At 40.9% G+C, this 19,169-nt stretch overlaps 2 protein-coding genes and 1 pseudogene across 2 annotated transcripts; all 3 read left to right on the forward strand.

Annotated features, from left to right (window-relative positions):
- The first annotated feature begins 183 nt into the window (after window positions 1-183).
- Window positions 184-4,476, forward strand: LOC136177131 (uncharacterized; annotated as a pseudogene).
- An 885-nt stretch (window positions 4,477-5,361) lies between these two features.
- Window positions 5,362-10,981, forward strand: LOC109994068 (elongation factor 1-alpha). Its single transcript, XM_029279947.2, has 8 exons — window positions 5,362-5,520; window positions 6,535-6,687; window positions 7,593-7,772; window positions 7,976-8,272; window positions 8,373-8,523; window positions 8,917-9,173; window positions 9,951-10,185; window positions 10,662-10,981. The coding sequence occupies exons 2-8, from the start codon at window positions 6,544-6,546 to the stop codon at window positions 10,778-10,780; spliced, it is 1,383 nt and encodes a 460-aa protein (XP_029135780.2). The 5' UTR covers window positions 5,362-5,520; window positions 6,535-6,543; the 3' UTR covers window positions 10,781-10,981.
- Window positions 10,982-13,649: 2,668 nt separating this feature from the next.
- On the forward strand, window positions 13,650-18,344 carry rpl11 (ribosomal protein L11). Its single transcript, XM_065948092.1, has 6 exons — window positions 13,650-13,726; window positions 14,445-14,595; window positions 16,239-16,345; window positions 16,471-16,602; window positions 17,694-17,804; window positions 18,262-18,344. The coding sequence occupies exons 1-6, from the start codon at window positions 13,721-13,723 to the stop codon at window positions 18,289-18,291; spliced, it is 537 nt and encodes a 178-aa protein (XP_065804164.1). The 5' UTR covers window positions 13,650-13,720; the 3' UTR covers window positions 18,292-18,344.
- Window positions 18,345-19,169: the final 825 nt, after the last annotated feature.

Raw genomic sequence — 19,169 nt, forward strand, 5'->3', positions numbered from 1 at the left:
CAACTCTTCAAAACAAAAGTCTTTTAGATCAGGGGTTCTGAAACTTTTCATCCTGTGACCCCCAAAATAACGATGCGAGAGACTGGGGACCCCCTCTGTCCCTGGAAGTGGTTAAAGCATTTACCGTTTCACACAGCTGCACGCACTCATAGGCCTAACAACTCCCGGTGTGTCATTTCACAATAATTGGTAAAATATGCACTTTTAAGGCCATTTCAAAAAATTTCAAATATTTGTTTTTGGAAGGCATTTCGCAAGAACCCAACTAGTACAACTAGTTGGCCAGGTGTTATTTTGCATGTAAATTATGCACAGTGACAGCCATGGTATGCAAGTGTAGGATTGTATGATAACAACAGTTATGTGCACAATCCAAAACCAGGAGAAAAGATTTCAAAAAGGGTAGCCCTGCAGAATATTTTATTGAGGTTTTTGCAGATCAAGCAGAAGACGAACATCCACCACCTCCATATTGGATTGCAATTAGGTGAGTTAAATCGCATTCAAAACACCTTCTATAACCCCCCAAAATCCCCTCTATATCTAATTGAAGGTTGTTTTAACTTGAATTAAACATTTTCAAGTTCATGTTTCTGTTCTCTTCCCCTTTGTTCTTGTGGGCACATTTTGAGCCCTATGATGCCGGGTTCTTAAAACCTCTAACGTGTTCTAGTAGATGGTGAGAGTAGAGTACAGGTCTGTATGAGTAGCTTTCCTGCAAACTTTGATGAAGAATCTTCTTTCCACTTAAAGTGCAGAGTGAAACGATCCACTTCTTAGGATCTATTTTGACCCAGATGTCATTCACTTACAGTATCTAAACCAGTGGCTAGGGGTCGCTCCTGTGAGAGAAGTTGTAGCTCTGCTCTCTACTTCCTCCATGCAATTGTAGACACAGATGAGCCTATCAAACAGCCATGTTTCTATCAGTAAACCAAGCGACAACCTCTGGTGTTAAAGAATGAAGCTGATGCTGAAGTGCAAAAAAACCTGCAGTTCCTCGAGTGTCCACTTGAGGCTTGCTCTGAAAGACCCGAAAGTCACATACACACCCATGTTAAAATGTAAATTTTTACAGCAGAAATAAACATGATTACAGCCTGGTACAAAAAACAAAATCGGGTCTGAACAACTCATGTCTATATCGTTTCACAGCGTACGAGGGGTGGATCTTTGTTTTTTTAACTTTTTATATTTTTTAAAGAATACATTTTATTCATAATAAGGCGTGTGGCTGACATGACCAATGACAGGGCGCACTGCAGATGATTCTCAGGAGGCTTTAAACCTGCCTCAGCTCCAGCTCTTAGCCTGGTGTTAGCTTGAGACAGCATTTCCAGCATAGACACCGCCATCGAAGGACTTCCCAAGCCCCCTTCAGTCACCAATGTTTGACGCCACTCCAGCTTTGTCCCATGTTTATAGTCTACGTTATAAACCCCAATTTTTCTGAAAATAGGATGTGTTGTGAGGTCCAGCAAAGTGGATCTGTATGGTAGCAGATGTTTCCAATGTAGCTAGATAGGTAGCTTTATCATCCCAAATAGGATATTCATATTCAGTGATTCTGATTGGTTACACTGGGAGTCAACTGATAACATTTGACATAAAAGAACAACATAAAGCATATAAAAACATACCATATAACACCAAAAAGAGAGTATATAGGGTATGGATGGACGGATGGATGGGTGGACGAATGACAAGGTTGGATATTTACATTGGTGGTCAAGTGTTTGCATGTGGCTCCAATGCATTTGGACAACTGGGTGTCGGAGAGACAGTCAAACATTCTTCAGAACCTCTGGTTGTTGAGAGTCTGAAGGAGTCAGCGGTGACTCAGACATTCATTGGCTGCTTCTGACTCAGGCTGTGTATATCAGTGGGATCGTGGTCTTTGCAGTCACGCTCAAGAGAGCCCTGAGTCCACATCCTGTCCCATCACACCTTAACTCCACAGTGCCCTCTGTAGTACCAGGTCTGGATCAGAAGACACACATGGTGTCAGCAGGGTCAGTGCATTGTGTGTGCCTCACAGGAGACGGTGATGTTTTTCTTTGGGGAAGCAACAAACATGGCCAGCTGACCAGCACAGAGCCTTTCCTGTCCTCTCCCTCTCCCATGAAGCGCTCACTTCTGGGTGGAGAAAAAGTTGTCCATGTGTGGAGTGGCTGGACCCATATCGTTGCTCAAACAGAGACTGGGAGAGTGTTCACATAGGGCAGAGGAGATTATGGACAGCTTGGCCAAAAAGCGTCACCCATTCAGAACCCTGAGCAGGAGTCAGTGGGTCCTTCAGCTTGAGGTCCAAACAAGAAGGCTTGCCTGCCCACAGAGGTTAAAGCACTCCATGGAGCGGCGCAGATTGCCTGTGGATCAGAACACAACCTCGCCATTGTAATCTTGGGTGTGACCTTGTACCTCCGCAATGACAGTCAAACCAGCAACCTCCTTATTCTGCAGTTTGAAGGCCACCAGGCACCAGGAACCTTCTATATCAGTGTGTACATACTGATAGCTGTTGGCGCTGTGATGATGCTCGTGGGCTTCCTCGGTTGTTACGGTGCCATACAGGGGTCTCTGTGCCTCTTGGGAACGTTCTTCTTCTTTTTGGTGATTCTCTTTGCTTGCGAAGCGGCCGCAGCCATCTGGGGTTTCATGAACAGGGACACGATCTCCAAAGAACTGATCAACTTCTACAACGCCGCGTACATCAAGGCTGTGGACGTCTCAGGGTCTCCCAGTAAAGACGCAGCCATCAAAAGTGCTGGATGCTTTCCACACTACGCTTGACTGCTGCGGTAAAGGAGACGACACCTCCTCTCTTCAAACAAGTTACCGGCACCTTGTGTCCAGGGAAGACTCCAGAAGATTTTCTGAGATCCCAGAGCTGTCATGATAAACTGATCGAGCTGTTCTCGGACAAACTCTACATGAACGGTCTGGCTGCCTTGATTGTTGCTGTCAAGTCTCACCATTCATCCACCCCCTCTTTTTCTAATGAAACAACACTAAGAATAATTCTATTTTTATTATAGTTAAGGAAAAACACATTTTTAGTATTTCTAATCCATCAACTCGTATCTTTCTTACAGATAGATTGAGCTTCTGTGTGTCAGCTTTTCTTTATTTATCACTACATATCAATATTTTATACATAAAATGTTTGTGACATTTTTCTCTGAAGTCCTTGGTCTTAATGCTGACTCATGTAAAAATTGTGTATATACTCGTCACAGGCTAATAACACATCATGTGTTCCCTGATTTAGAGTTTTCATGTTTCTCTCAGCATTATAACAGTGTTATAATATAAGTAGCTGGGTTTCAGTGAATTTAGGTAATGTTGTGTCTTACTATAATCATTATCTGAATTACAAGTTAGCCAGTGTGAGTGTGTGTGTGTGTGTGTGTGTGTGTGTGTGTGTGTGTGTGTGTGTGTGTGTGTGTGTGTGTGTGTGCGTGTGCGTGTGTGTGTGTCTTTTGTGTGTCTCTTCTTTGTCGAAACTTATCAAAAAGAGTGATGTCTGCTCACTCAACCTGTTTTAATAACACTAATGTGAGCAATTATTTTCCACTTTCTTTCTTTTTGTGGGTGGAGTATCCACAAAGCATTGCACCACCGTTGGTTTTGCATACTTCTCCTTGTGATGATTGCAACATCTCATTCATAACGTTTGTCAGCTGTGAGACATTTTTCAACACTTAAATCATTTCATTTGAAGATTCTTAGGGGCCATATGAAAGAAAAAAGTATTTTGCAAACAAATGGAAAGTAAGGAATTTTTTTTTTTTTTTAAAGTCAATTGAGTTGAGTTTTTTTTTCTTATTTCCTGCAATAATCACATGGCACATCTTGTGACCCTGTTTAGAAATTCCAGCACACAGGCCCTTCCAACAATTGTTAGTTTCACACTTTCTGCAAGAATCAAAGTACATATGTCATGATTGTCTGAATCCTTCAAACGTCTGTGTTCTTAAAGTCACATTAAAAACTCATCTGACCTGTATTTCTGGCACTGTGGCAGCAGATACATCCAATACACACAGTGTTTGTTTTGCCAACAGGTTCAGCTCTCATATCAGAACCTAAGTACTGATGTTCCCATGACTGAGTTTACATTGAAGCCCCTAGGCTCAAACCCATGGACTTTGTGGCACATTGTGATGAATTGTATTTTGAGGACACATCTCTGTTGATCTTTTACAGATCATTACAGGAAATGCCTCACAATACATTAAAGGAACCTTCCGTTGTTTTCTCAGTGACATCTGCTTTGCCCTTTATATAGTTTCATTAAAACACACAACATAACAGCAGCATTATCTACAAGATTCAACTATAGAGATTAATCATACACTCTATTTCTAAAAAAAAAAGAAGAAAGTACCCAAAAAGTGAACATTTTAATGGTTATGAAGGTCATAATGAGTGCTGTGCTACTTGAAATGTTTTCCCAATAAACCCTCCATTGAGTCTAAACAATATTTCTCCTCCAACGAGCCTTTTTCCAGTTCATGACCCTGTGTCTTTGGCCAGATGGAAGAAGTGTGAGAAATTAGTTCAGTGGGTGATTAATGTCATTCACTTTTGTTCTCGCCAGCCAGGATTTGGGAGGCTGATTATCTTGGCAACTTTGTTGGTAACTCGAGTAAAGTAAGTATATTGTTTTGGTTGCTGAACATTGTGAAACCAAGCGTCATAGGTGGCTTATATTTTTGATGTGAAAGGTTTCTTATTGTTTCTTTTGTTTTTTTAGAAGACACACTCCATGTAGAGGTGAGGCTGTGGAGAAACATTTAGTGTGTCCTGTAAAATGTCCTGGAGAAGAACAAACAAGCAGAACTAGTTGGCCTAGTATGTAATTTGAATTTAACACGTCACAGCAGAGGCAACGGTGTAACCATATTGGCCCCTCCCCTTCTGCCACCCAGCGCCATCTTCTTTAAAACTCTTGTAGCGAAATGTACGATCATAATCAACTTTAAACCAGATCAATAAAAATGTTAAATATGGCTAGATGAAGATGACTCTTCTGTGTTTCATTACGAAATCTCATTACTCAGTCTCAGTTACAGCTTTTCAAAAGGTCAAAGCGTACGGATCATCAGTAGATGAAAACGGTTTATTTCTGAAACTTGGTTCTCTATGAATCACTTGTTTTATGCCTGCATTGGTTTTTCAGAAGAGAAACTTCAGGGAGATAAGACGAAGCAGCAAAACTTAGGTGTGAGGTATGTCCAAACTGGAACCAACAGCTAGTTCCTCAGGTATGCTCTGGTGTGTGTAATTATGCACAGCTGAGGCTGTGTTATAGTCATGCAAGGTGGGGATTGTGCAAAGAGCATATTTTCTTTAGTTATGCGCAGGATCAAACAAGAGCCAGAAAAACAGGAGGATAGGTTACAAAAGGGCGTCACCCGGAGATCCCTTTTTAAGAAAATTGTGATACAGGACGTTGCAGACCGAGCAGGAGAAGACAGGACATCCACCACCAGCTCCACATTGCCTTCCATCCAGGTGAGTTAACTCTCCTCAAATACCACCAAAAGAAAAACACATCCTGAAGTAATGTGCTTTTTTTTTAAAGTGATACTTATAATGGTTTCTATCAGGGGGAATAGTTTTATATTGACCTGTATTTAACTCTAATTAATACATTATCATGGTGTCCAATGATCGCCAAGGCTTCCACCAATTGGCAGCAGCTGAGGTTAAACCAGCGATGTTGGATTTCGTTCTTACATCAAACACTTAAATTGGTTTGATAATTGAACAGCTGTCTTTCCATAGCATGTGGTAGATGAGAAGTTAATATACTCAGAAACTGTGTGTAGGTATATTTTTATGGTTTTAATTTTTTTTTCCTTTTAATGCCAATATACAGTCCAACTTCTCAACATTTAGAGTGAAATATGGTGTATTTTTTCTTTTTTTTTAACTTTTGGATTGTACTGCATTTCAAAGAAAAGCGTGTACATGTGGCGAGGATACAAAATGCATTGGGTGTGGATAACGTCCATCCAATAAAAGGCCCATTATACAACTCTGACAGGAGCAATTATTGTCGAACAATTGAGTTTGAAACGATATTTTGTTACTTATAACATTCATTAACTTGAGTTTAAGTTTCACTGACTTACATTTTGGAAGTGTTACTATTTCTTTAAAGGTTTTGAAAGTTTAAGGTGACCTGATCGGTTGGAATTAATAAGAAGTTACATTATGTAACAACCGGCATGCTGATCCGAGACCACGTGGACAGCTAGCTAACTCCGGCTAATGTTAACTAATCGCAAACTGATACATACAATACACTTAGCTTGTATTTTCTTTCAAGAGAAATAAACAGCTGACATTTAGGTAGGCCCGGGTTCGCTTCCACCCGTGGCCCCTTTCCGCATGTCATTCCCCATTCTCTCTCCCTGGTTTCCGACTCTATCCACTGTCCTCTCTCTGCATTAAAGGCACGAAAAATAAATCTTTAAAAAAAATAAAAAGTCACTTAACTGTTCTTGTGTTTTTAATTCCCAGTAAATCAAAATGGGAAAGGAAAAGATCCACATCAACATCGTGGTCATTGGCCACGTCGACTCCGGCAAGTCCACCACCACCGGACATTTGATCTACAAATGTGGAGGAATCGACAAGAGAACCATCGAGAAGTTCGAGAAGGAAGCCGCCGAGGTTGGTTAAGGTGTCCCAAGACGCCTACATTGGATTTTTTTAAACAAATACTTTAACACCTTGAGGCACTGAGACACTCACTTGAAAACAGGTGTGGCCAGCAGACACTCCCAATTTTTTACCTTGTTGAAACTGCCACCTTGTGGTGAATAATGTGTATCACCCTTATTAAGTACATCATACAACATTTCTTCTAAATATTTAGTTACATTATCAACAAATGAAAGGGTAAGGTAAATATTAATAAAACATGAATATCGTCAAGGATTTTAACAAATGGAAACCTGGATGTAAGACAGGATATGAGTTATATAAGTATGTTTGTGAATACAAAAGACGTAAGACACTTATTGTCATCGTATGCAATACAACACAATTACAACACATACTCATCCAAGCAGACGGCCAGGGTTTGAATCCACCTGACCTGTGGCTCCTTTCCCACATGTCATTCCATACACTCTCTCTCTCCCCAATTTTTGACTTAATTTGCTTTCCTAACTCCAAATAAAGGCATAGCAATCCAAAAATATACATTTGAAGGGGACATATTGTGAAAAATCCACGTTAACAGTTTTTTTGAACACTGGTTTATACAGGGTCACAAACCTCCTCTGGTGCTTGATTCATGTTATATTTTGACAAAATATAACATGTGACGAAAACAGCACAGATGTTTCATTTAGACCACAGGGGACTGTTTGAAAAGGTAGAAAAGGGATATAATATGTCCTCTTTAAAAAAAATGCTTTGTTAATCCCCATACAAAATTAAGTAAAGTAAATCTAAGCTAGTTTTACATTAACTCAAAACATTTATTTTGTAATTCAAATATTGACTTTATTAAAACTGTCTTTTAGTCCCTATCTAATCTTGACCTTTTTGTGTTGCCTTTATTGTGACAGATGGGCAAGAGTTCCTTCAAGTACGCCTGGGTGCTGGACAAACTGAAAGCCGAGCGTGAGCGTGGTATCACCATCGACATCGCTCTGTGGAAGTTTGAGACGGAAAAATTCTACGTGACCATCATTGATGCCCCTGGACACAGGGACTTCATCAAGAACATGATCACCGGTACCTCTCAGGTAAAGATGCACTTCTTTAATCTGTTCACTGCTAACTTTTCACTCTCAGGTTTTGACCATTGTACCACAAGCTGCTGCTGTTGCTGCTTGTATTCCTACATTTTTTGTTTTAAAAAAAACATTGAAAGAGCAACAACTGGCATATTCGCTGCAACAAAAAACATACATTTATGCAAAGTTAAAGAATATTTCTCCCTGTTCAGGCTGACTGCGCTGTGCTGATCGTTGCTGCCGGTGTCGGTGAGTTTGAGGCCGGTATCTCCAAAAATGGTCAGACCCGTGAGCATGCCCTGCTGGCCTTCACCCTCGGTGTGAAGCAGCTCATCATTGGAGTCAACAAGATGGACTCCACAGAGCCCCCTTACTGTGAGAGCCGTTTCGAGGAAATCACTAAGGAATTGAGCACCTACATCAAGAAGGTCGGCTACAACCCGAAAGCTGTTGCCTTTGTCCCCATCTCTGGATGGCACGGAGACAACATGCTGGAGCCCAGTGCGAAGGTGAGACAGATTTGCCAACTGTAAATCCACTAACTTATTGGATTTGGTATGGTACATTTCTAATGAAACATTTCTAATCAAACTTTGAATCTTTTCTTAGATGCCCTGGTTCAAGGGATGGAGCATTGAGCGTAAAGAAGGTGATGCCACCGGAAAAACTTTGTTCAACGCTCTTGATTCCATCTTGACCCCAAAACGCCCAACCGACAAGCCCCTGCGTCTGCCACTGCAGGATGTCTACAAAATTGGAGGTAAGGAGTATCAGATCCTGTAACTTCACCTCATTGACTGTAGCAGATCATCATAGCACCCCAACATTTAGTTTTCATGTAGCTGCCATGCATATATCTTATATCTCTACAACCACCCAGAACTCGGTCACAAATTATCAAAGTGAAAGTAAAGAGCACAAAAAGTATTGAAGCAGCAGCTGCTTTTTTCTGAAAGAAACATGGTGAGTTGAAATGATAGCATGTAGCACTGTGGTCTAAGACCTGCTGCTGACTCATGATACTGATAAATGGACCAGTCCTGGGAGTGGTCAGTCACTGTCTTGGCAGTGTGTGTGTGTGCATTTCTGTCTGCAGATTTTTGTGCCAATCAATATCTAAAAAACTCTGTTTCATTTCTGCTTTGTCTCTTAGGTATTGGAACTGTACCCGTCGGTCGTGTTGAGACTGGTATCCTAAAGCCTGGTACCATCGTCACCTTCGCTCCCTGTAACCTTACCACTGAGGTGAAGTCTGTGGAGATGCACCACGAGGCTCTGACCGAGGCTCTGCCCGGCGACAACGTAGGCTTCAACGTGAAGAACGTGTCCATCAAGGATATTCGCAGAGGAAACGTTGCCGGTGACTCCAAGAACAACCCACCAAAGGGAACCAAGGACTTCATTGCCCAGGTGAGCGTGAATCATAAAGGAGAGAAGAAGATTGAAAAGAGAGAAATTACTACAAAAATACTACATGACTATCATTGATGCCCCTGGAAACAGGGACTTCATCAAGAACATGATCACTGGTACCATTTTCTCTCTTGTTTGACCATGAAAACAGATCAGACTATGACCAACAGGTGACTCCCTCTGCCCATTAAAAAAACATTCTCTAAATAAGCAGGTATAGGTAAACTAGCTCGCCAGCATTTAATAAAAACATCAGCTACTGACATTGGTTCAAGCCAATTTACTTGCCGGTGGGCTGATGTCTGTCAACAGAGTCGATATCAGCTGATACCGATGTAATGCAAACCGATGCATTGGTGCGTCCCTAACAAGGGTCAATAAAAAACGATGATGGAGACAGTTGATGTTATGTGCCGCTTTCAGGTTTTCAGCAAACTGCCAGAGTTCAGACATTTTCACCCCCCAAAAAATGGAGGGGCCATATTGTTTGAGGATTATTCCAGTGCCACGTTTAGGGGGGCTAACATGTAAATAACATATCTTCCCTGTGTGCTCTACATTTGATGTATAGCAACACAATGCTGTGGGCTTTTTGTGTGTGCTCTCTTGCACCAACTAGTGGACACAGGTAGCAACATTTAGCTCCTTCATGCAGAATCCAAAATCTATGAAAAAGCTAAACCCTTGTGACCATTGTCATTACCTGTGATATCACATTTAAAATCACACAAACAATGAAATCATTAGGAATTATTGTCATGCCACCTTTTTTAGGTCATCGTCCTGAACCACCCTGGAGAGATCCATGCAGGTTACGCCCCTGTGCTTGATTGCCACACCGCTCACATTGCCTGCAAGTTTCATGAGCTCATCGAGAAGGTGGACCGTCGTTCTGGCAAGAAGATTGAGGACAACCCAAAGCATATTAAATCTGGAGACGCTGCCATGGTCAATATGGTCCCTTCCAAACCCTTGTGTGTCGAGGCCTTCGCCGATTATCCTCCACTGGGTGAGTAAAATGTGTTTTATCCATCATCTCCTGCATTAGTATACATGCTGTACACCACATCTCTTACTTCTCTCTTTGGGCACTTTTCATGCACAAATGTGACTGTCACATTCAAAGAGTTTCCAGGTTGGAAAATGTTCATGAACGCCTGCTGAGTCGGAACAACAGCTCCTAACAGCAGGAGTTCAAATGTGTACAGCTTGGTTCAACGTACTGTAATGAATTGTCAACAGAGTCAGTCTTCTGAGGGAAAACCATGGAAAATGATTAAAAAACCTTCAAACAAACACCATTTTTCCATCTAGTTAAGAATGAACCTGCAAACACAATAGTTCAGATTTAAAGCTTTTAATGGTTAAACATTTTATTACATCAACACACCAAAGCCACGTGTTTCAGATTTCCCTCTCAGCAGTTTCCCAGTCCCACTTGCTCAGCCTCTTATGGACTCCTCTGTTTCTGTCTCTTCCTTTCAGGGCGTTTTGCTGTGCGCGACATGAGACAGACCGTGGCTGTGGGTGTCATTAAGTCAGTCTGTAAGAGTGATACCGCTGGAAAAGTCACCAAGGCGGCAGTAAAGGCCAATAAAAAATGACTTCGTGTTCAGAAGATGGAAAAAGAAGTCACATGTCTGCAGCCGTCCCCTCTCCACCTCAACACTGTCTTCTTTTCAATGCTGATTAAAGTCCATCGCAAAAGTTTCCGCAGGAAAAGAAGGCTTGTTTCTCTTGGGAGATAACTATTTTAATAACTAGGTTGGAGGCAAAATAATAAAAATGTAAACCTGCAAAATGAGGACATGTCTTTTCTTGATTCTGTTCCTTCAATGAAAGCATGATTTAGTCATTTATAGTGAACCTCTGACTCACTTAGCATTTAAAACTGTGTCCCTCCCAGTTATTCAGGAAACATGTCTGTCTACAGTATTTTTATGTTTTTAACCAATATTTTTATTTTCATTTTCATTTAGTAACAAAGTAACACACACACACACACACACACAAAAAGACAAACATATAGACATAAATATGGACCAAATATGGAAGTTGCTCTGGTAGCTGGAGAGGTGCCATATCGCTTCCTGAGCACTGCCGAGGTGCCCTTGAGCAAGGCACCAAACCCCCTCCCCACCACCAGCTCAGGAGTGCCTGCCGGGGGCCGCTCCATCACTCTGACATCTCTCCATTAGTGCATGTTCATAGGATCCTGTTTGTGCATGTGTGTGTGTGTGTGTGTGTGTGTGTGTGTGTGTGTGTGTGTGTGTGTGTGTGTATTTCAGCCTATGTGTGTGTTGCATGATTTACAGAGTGTAAAAACAGAATTTCCCATCCTATATCAACATAAACATCAGTGAGAGGTGACTCTTAAGCAGAGTTAAAGAAAACTGCTTTGGGACAATTAGCATTTTCAGTGTGAGCTGCAGAAAAGTAAAACTCAATTCTCACCAATACAGAAAGTTCACTATTTTTCAGTCAAACTTCAAACAACCTAATCACATGATCACTGATTTCCATCTTTTTATTATCCGTCTTTAAGCGATTGTAATGTAGTTTTGAAATGTCATGTAAACATGGAATTTGATGAATTATAATAATTTCCAGATTTTTTAGTTGCTAAAAAGTGAATGAAAAAGTGAAAATCTTACAAGTAGAATCCACATATTTGATTCAATTTGATGTAAGTAATAATCTCTCCAATAGTTAAGCTCATAGGCTGTATAAAAAAAATGGACGTGATCTCAGTGACGTCACCTTTTGGTTTCTGAAGCCCATTGATGGTGGTTGCCATATTGGAAACAAAGAGGTGGAGCTGAGGCGGGCCTTAAGCCTCCTGACAAACGGTCTGTCAGTCAGATCAGCCACGTCACTTACTATGAAAAACTTTGATCCTTCAGTAAATCTAAAAGGATGAGTTACATAAAGATGTTGAATTCTGTTGTAAAAAATGAGCACTTTAACATCATGGTGTGTTTGTAACTTCTGGGCTTTTTGCAGTCAGCCTGGAGTGGACACTCGAGGGACTGCAGGTTTTTGCACTTCTGCATTGGATTCACTTTTCCAACATCAGAGGTTGCTACTTGGTTAAGCTAAAGCCTGACACAAACTGTACGATTGCAGATTTATGTATCATTACTGAACGATCTGATACTATTTATTAAGTTTTGTACGTCCGCTCATTGCCTTAGTCTATGTATGGAAATTATTTGTGATGTGCTACTAGCCTTTCTTACAATAAATTACTGTAGGCCTGTGTGTGCGAGGCTGTGCACTACCATATACGCCTTAACCACCTCCAGGGAGGGGGTCCCCAGTCTCTGGCACCCTTATTCTGGGGGTCAGAAGCTGACAAGTTTGAGAACCCCTGGGTTAGGCAAATCTTATATTTTATGTTGTCCCCTTCTATTTACAAATGTATTATTATTTTGTATTGTGTGGTGTTTTTTTATTTATGGTATCGTGTTGTTATTCACTGCTGTGCTTGTGAACAAATGAAACAAATAAAATAATAATATAATGTAGCCTATATATTTATATATATATATTGTTGACATTTATGTTACTCAATCGAATTTAACAATATCCTTCCAGGCGATAAAATAATTTTTCAATATACTGTATTTAGGGTATTTGTAATTTGATATTTACATGTATTGATTACATGATGCACACACATTCCAATCGGCACATTGCACTTTGACACCCTGGACACTTTACACTGTTAACATTATTCTATATTTTATATTTTGTACATTCAAATAATCATTTTTTAAATTTTACATTATATTCTATTTTACTGTATACATGTGTATTAGTAATTGAGTGTTATTGCATGGCCTTGCGGAACAGTATTTACATTTCACTGCACATCTATATGATATGGAAGCCCATTTCCGCCAGTTAAAAAAATAAAAATGAAAATAATAAAGTCATAATAAGTCGAAATTATGAGATATAAAGTCATAATAATGAGATAAAAAGTCATATTAATGAGATAAAAAGTCAAAATTGAGATATAAAGTCAAAATTATGAGATAAAAAGTCAAAATTATGAGATATAAAGTCATAATAATGAGATAAAAAGTCATAATAATGAGATAAAAAGTCAAAATTACGAGATAAAAAGTCGAAATTGAGATATATAGTCATAATAATGAGATAAAAAGTCATAATAATGAGATAAAAAGTCATATTAATGAGATAAAAAGTCAAAATTACGAGATAAAAAGTCGAAATTGAGATATATAGTCATAATAATGAGATTTAAAGTCATAATAATGAGAAAAGTCAAAATAATGAGATAAAAAAAATTATGAGACTTTATTATTTTCATTTTTATTTTTTTTACTGGCGGAAATGGGCTTCCATAGTATGAGCATGTGACAAATAAAAATCTTGAATCTTGACTATTTCACCAATTTGCGTAAAACGGAACTATCGCGTCGTCTCCGTCATGTTTCACCGAACGCTTTTAGAGTGAACACTCTGCTATAAATACTTTTCACCGGAAGCGTAACGTCCTCTTCTAGTGATCCAACATGGCGGTGAGTACTGTCTCACATCGTACTATGGCGATCGAATCTCAACTCGGGGTTGTAATCATTCATCATCGGGGCTGTGAGGCCATCCTGCCCGCAGATTAAAGCTTAGAAACGTGGACTTGATCGTGAACTTGTGATCTGGAGTTATATTTGTTTAATAAAGATCACGGGACAGAGTTAAACTGTGTAACCGAGTGATGCTAACACGTTAGCACGGAGAGGACGCTGTGGTCCGGTGAAACGTCGTGTTTTAGTCATAATTACGAAGTCACGGTTGAAAGCGGACGCCTCAAGTTTTAAAAGTCGACTCGTCCTGACTTTATCTGATGTTTAATAATTATGTTTAATGTGTGAATTTCCCGATGTGCTTGTGCCTTGATGCTAACGACAGGGATATGCACAGACATGTCCGGCCGGCATGTGTTGATCAGAGAGAGAGAGAGAAGTTTGTAAAACAGCTTTAAAACTTAAAGATTCACTTAAATTAATGTGGGAAAATAAGCTCGGTTTGTTGGTGAACACCTTTTTAAATTAAGTGTTTCTTACCCTGTCCTGTTTGCAGGTGTGTTGCTTGTAGGTAAATCTAATGAGGTAGCAGCAGTTCACAAAGGTGTCACACATGCAGTTGTCCGCGTCATGTGCCCGATGTCTTCTTCTTTTTTTTTTTTGTTTGTTGTTGTTACTGTTGGATGTTTAAGCTGTTAACATGTGTGACCCTCAGGACCAGGGTGAGAAGAAGGAGAACCCCATGAGAGAGCTTCGCATCCGCAAGCTCTGCCTGAACATCTGCGTCGGTGAGAGCGGAGACAGGCTGACCCGAGCCGCCAAGGTGCTGGAGCAGCTCACGGGGCAGACCCCCGTCTTCTCCAAGGGTGAGTGTGTGTGTGTGTGTGTGTGTGTGTGTGTGTGTGTGTGTGTTTCAGGGTTACACACAGTTAACCTGGTTGATCCTGTGGAGATTGTTATTGGCTAAGCAGAGATTTATACACTGCCACCTGGATTTAACTAAGCGAATAGGTAAGAGCCTCCCATTGGGGGATTCTCTTTCAGTTATTTAACCACAACTGGTGCAATGAGTGGCTTCTCATTTCTTAAACTTCTATGTTGAAAGACCCATCCTGTGGTCGTTGGAAAAGATGTTAAGTCTGTTTCGGTCAAATCGTTGGCATGCGTCAAGCAGAGAAAACATCTAAGGAGATTGTAGAAACGACTAAAATTGGGTTAAGAACTGTCCAATGCGTTATTAAAAATTGGAAGGAAGATTTCCCCTGTTCCAGAGTGATCAGGGTAAGAAGAGAGGCAGATGACATGATGCACCCGTCATGCCTACTGTGCAAGCCTGTGGGGGGGCAGTGCTGTGATCTGGGGTTGGTCAGGTCTAGGTTCAGCAACATTACGTGGTCAGCTCTACCTGAATATACTGAATGACCTGGTTATGCCATCAATGGATTTCTTCTTCCCTGATGGCACGGGCATATTCCAAGATGATCCATCAGGATTCATCGGGCTCAAATTGTGAACGAGTGGTTCACGGTGCATGAGACGTCACTTTCACACATGGATTGTCCACCACAGAGTCCAGACATTAACCCCATTGAGAATCTTTGGGATGTTGTTGGAGAAGACTTTGCGCAGTGGACCGACTCTCCCATCATCGATACAAGATCTTAGTGAAAAATTAATCTTGTGATGTTGCAGAAGCTTATCGAAACAATGCCACAGCGAATGTGTTGCCGTAATCAAACGAAATATTAAGTGTGTGATCTTTTTGGGGGGGGGCAGGCAGTGTATGACATCGATGTAAATGAGATCAGTACCCTTTAACCTGATAACCATGGCAACAAACATAAAAGTGTCAGGCACCTAATTTTGGAGTCTTAAATTTGAGTACCAGAAGTGGCAAGCAAGTAAATGAACACATCAAGGTGTGATGTCTCCTGTGAAAAATGTTAGCTTCTTGCGATGCCGTTGTTGATGTTTTTCTGCAGCTGCGGTGATTACTGTGATAGAGCGACGCGGCGTGTGTGTCATCAATAAGCGCAGTTAGGTGTGCGTCCCCTGAAAGCGCCTCTTACATCGACCTGCCACTGATGACCCTAACCCACAAACTAAAGCGGTTAAAAGAATAGAGCACAATTCGCATTTACAAATCTAACCTAACAAGGTAGTCGATATATCTGAGCGTTTTAGATGAAGTCACTTCCTCTTCTCCGTTTGAAGGAGACATGAACAACTTTTGCAGCTTTGTGAGACAACAAATAGATTTTGGGAATGTTTGAATTTGGCCCTTGTGAGTTGGAAAAGGTTATCGCTGCTCTCTGTTTGGCTCGCAGCAGCTTTAGGTTAAAATATGACTTAAAGATCTGGAGTTTATTTTACGGCTTCCAAACTATCGACCATTTACACACAAAAAAAAACAAAGACTGTATCGTCTTAAAACGTGGCGTTGAGATGTATTTTAAGGTGACCTTAAATCTGTGTTGGACTAACATGGTTTTCTCTCCTCCACCTGCAGCCCGCTACACTGTGCGATCATTCGGTATCCGCAGAAATGAAAAGATTGCTGTCCACTGCACCGTCCGTGGAGCCAAGGCTGAGGAGATCCTGGAGAAAGGACTCAAGGTCAGAAAAGAGTGATCAAACACTGTTTCACTTCTCCTCAGTACCCAGAGTTATAACATGATGTTATGAAGAGAGTAATCGCTGTCTTGGTAAAAACGCCTCCTCTCCGCTGCTCCGGCCTCTAGGTGCGCGAGTACGAGTTGAGAAAGAACAACTTCTCAGATACCGGGAACTTCGGCTTCGGTATCCAGGAGCACATCGATCTGGGCATCAAGTACGACCCCAGCATCGGCATCTACGGACTGGACTTCTACGTGGTGAGTGAGCTGGCTGGAGGTGACTCGTTTGGTGATGTGTGCCGTCAGTCAAGATGAAAAACAGTCGTTTAAGTGGAAGACTTTGTACAGCCAGGACGCTTTGTAAAATGTTCTGATTTACTGATTTTTAGTTTTTATTTTATCTCAGATGGTTTCTGTCTTCGGGCACTGAAACTGTTGGTTTTGTTTAAAGTAATGTTTTAAATGTGATATTATTAGATGTTTTAAGTGAAAATTTAACATTTTCTTTCTGTGATTAGTCATTTGTAAACTTTAGTTGAAAACTTCTACTGGAGGTTATTGAGGGAAAATCACATTTTGAAGGTCAGATTAAGATCTTATTCACGTCGCCTGACAGGTTGACGTTATTGGTGATCTTTTTATTCACACAGTAAAAAAGTTTGCCCATGCAGATAAAGGGTTTCTGGTTTTCTTTCAAGGATGAATGTGATGCGGCGGTCGTGATTGTTTGTCATTTGATGTTACAAAAACTGAAGCAGCTGATTTTCTTTGTCACTTTTTTTTTTTTTTTAAAGGTCAAAAAACTCCCAACAGTTATAGTTTGAAGATCAATTTTAATTTCATGAAGTTGATCTTTAAACTCTTTAAAGAAGTCCTGCTGGAGCTTTTTGACCTCTCTGTGAACCTTGATAGTTGGTGAAGTTGTGCCAGAAAACCTGCTCTGCTTCTTGAGAAGTTTTTTGAAAGATTGATTGAAAACCTCTCGGATTTGAAAATGTTTTAAGGTTTTAGAGGATAAACAATAATCGGGTGACAGAGTCCTGAAGTTTCTGACTACATTCACTCCTGAAGTTCAGAGTCCAGCGACAGATACTGATCACAATCTGCTTTAGTGTGGTTTGGATTTCATTTGGTTTGTGTGCTTTTGTTATTTGATGCAAAACCATTGAAGGACAGTACCACAAATTATAATAAATATCAGCTCAGAGACAAGTTGCCAGAGTAAATATGTTTTATATACTTTAAAATATGTCTGAATTGATACTTTGAGTGTCCATGTGTATGCATAAACATGTTTAATGTTGAAGCGCCCCCCCCCTGACCGGCTCTGTCCTCTCTTTGTCGCTCAGGTTCTGGGCAGACCCGGCTTCAGCATCGCCGACAAGAAGCGGAAAACAGGCCGCATCGGTTTCAGGCACCGCATCCGCAAAGAGGAGGCCATGCGCTGGTTCCAGCAGAAAGTGAGTGTTTGTCAGAGGCTGTACATCACCTGAGCGAACCTGTGATTGTAGAGAAGCTTTAAAATGTGGGAAACGAGGCGGTTATTAAAGGGGCGAAAGACGGGTGGGGTTGGGCTTCACCAAACTGAACTGGGGCCGGATGTCTTGATCCTTGAAGAGGCTTCCTTTCAGTTTGAGGACGTTTATGATCGGGTATCTATGTGCTTATTTAAATGCCCAAGAAAAGGAAGAACTGGGTCATGTTGGGTTAATTTGGAAGTGAATGTTTGTTTCTGCAACTCGTCTGGTTGTTTAAAAATGACTTTGGGGATTTATTCTGAAATCTGTGGCTCAGTCGCTGCTTCCGTCTCCTTTATTACTCTAACAATCAGACTGACCTGAAGTTCATGTTTGATGTCGACTAATGAAATGATTGTTTTCTAATGCTTTCCTCTTGTTTTGTTTTTTCTTCCTTCAGTATGACGGTATCATCCTCCCCGGAAAGTAAAGGACCTCCTCTGATCCTGTTTGTAACAAACAAAATAAAATCCCAAAAAATGACTCAAATCGTCTCATGTTGTTCCTGAGGTTTGTGTAGAATGTGACTTGATATGAGCTTATCGTTTACTCGTCAGGTAATAATTGTTGTACTGAACAAACCACAGCATGAGTGTCCTTAGTTTGACCTGCTGCTTGTAGGATCTGTTTTATCCACAGGGGGACGGTGGTGTCCTGCTTTGTTCATGTCAGCGACTGATATTTACAGATTTTATCCTCTCACTGTTTTAGACCGAGAATCAGGTTTATGAGGTTATCACAGATCAGTCCTTGATGAAATGGAACTCAAATCTGGATTATTGAATGATGTGGGATGATTCTGGAGAACGTGTTAAAAAAGGCTCTGAATAATAGCGGGAGAAGAAACGCCTTTCTCAATTCTTTACAGTTTGACGACACTATTTAACTTGATGCTCTACTTGTGGAGTGAGCAGGCTCTTTTCAATACCCTGAACTTGGCAACACCATGTGAAAGTCTCTAAACCAGGTCTCGCCTCAGGACACACTACAAACTGAACAAGAAGTAGTGACACACGTTTCCGGCTACGCTCCGACCTGAGATGAAGGTCGGAGCAGACCGTGCATTAATGAGGGCGGCGGTGGTTGAGGGATTGGGGGTGGACTGTGTCATACACAACTTTATATTTTTAACTGCATGTCAAAGGAAAATGCTGGACTTCTTACTCCACTTTGGGTTACACTTCTTCTTAGCTCCCATGTCAGAAGGTTATTCCCTCTAATATTCAACACTGACCATGTACGGAGGCTGTGGTCCTCCAGGCGGTCCTCCTGTTTCAAATCTGAACTGTGGCTTTTTTCCCCACATTT

This window comes from Labrus bergylta, chromosome 19 (assembly GCF_963930695.1).
Source record: "Labrus bergylta chromosome 19, fLabBer1.1, whole genome shotgun sequence".
NCBI classification, from domain to species: Eukaryota; Metazoa; Chordata; class Actinopteri; order Labriformes; family Labridae; genus Labrus; species Labrus bergylta.

Excerpts from the sequence above, each read along its gene's own strand:
- rpl11 (XM_065948092.1), top strand. Across the intron at positions 16,346-16,470 it reads TCCTGGAGAAAGGACTCAAG|GTGCGCGAGTACGAGTTGAG; the intron begins GTCAGAAAAGAG and ends TCCGGCCTCTAG. Across the intron at positions 17,805-18,261 it reads TGCGCTGGTTCCAGCAGAAA|TATGACGGTATCATCCTCCC; the intron begins GTGAGTGTTTGT and ends TTCTTCCTTCAG.
- LOC109994068 (XM_029279947.2), top strand. The coding sequence starts at position 6,544 with ATGGGAAAGGAAAAGATCCACATCAACATCGTGGTCATTGGCCACGTC. Across the intron at positions 6,688-7,592 it reads TCGAGAAGGAAGCCGCCGAG|ATGGGCAAGAGTTCCTTCAA; the intron begins GTTGGTTAAGGT and ends TTATTGTGACAG. Across the intron at positions 10,186-10,661 it reads CGCCGATTATCCTCCACTGG|GGCGTTTTGCTGTGCGCGAC; the intron begins GTGAGTAAAATG and ends TCTTCCTTTCAG.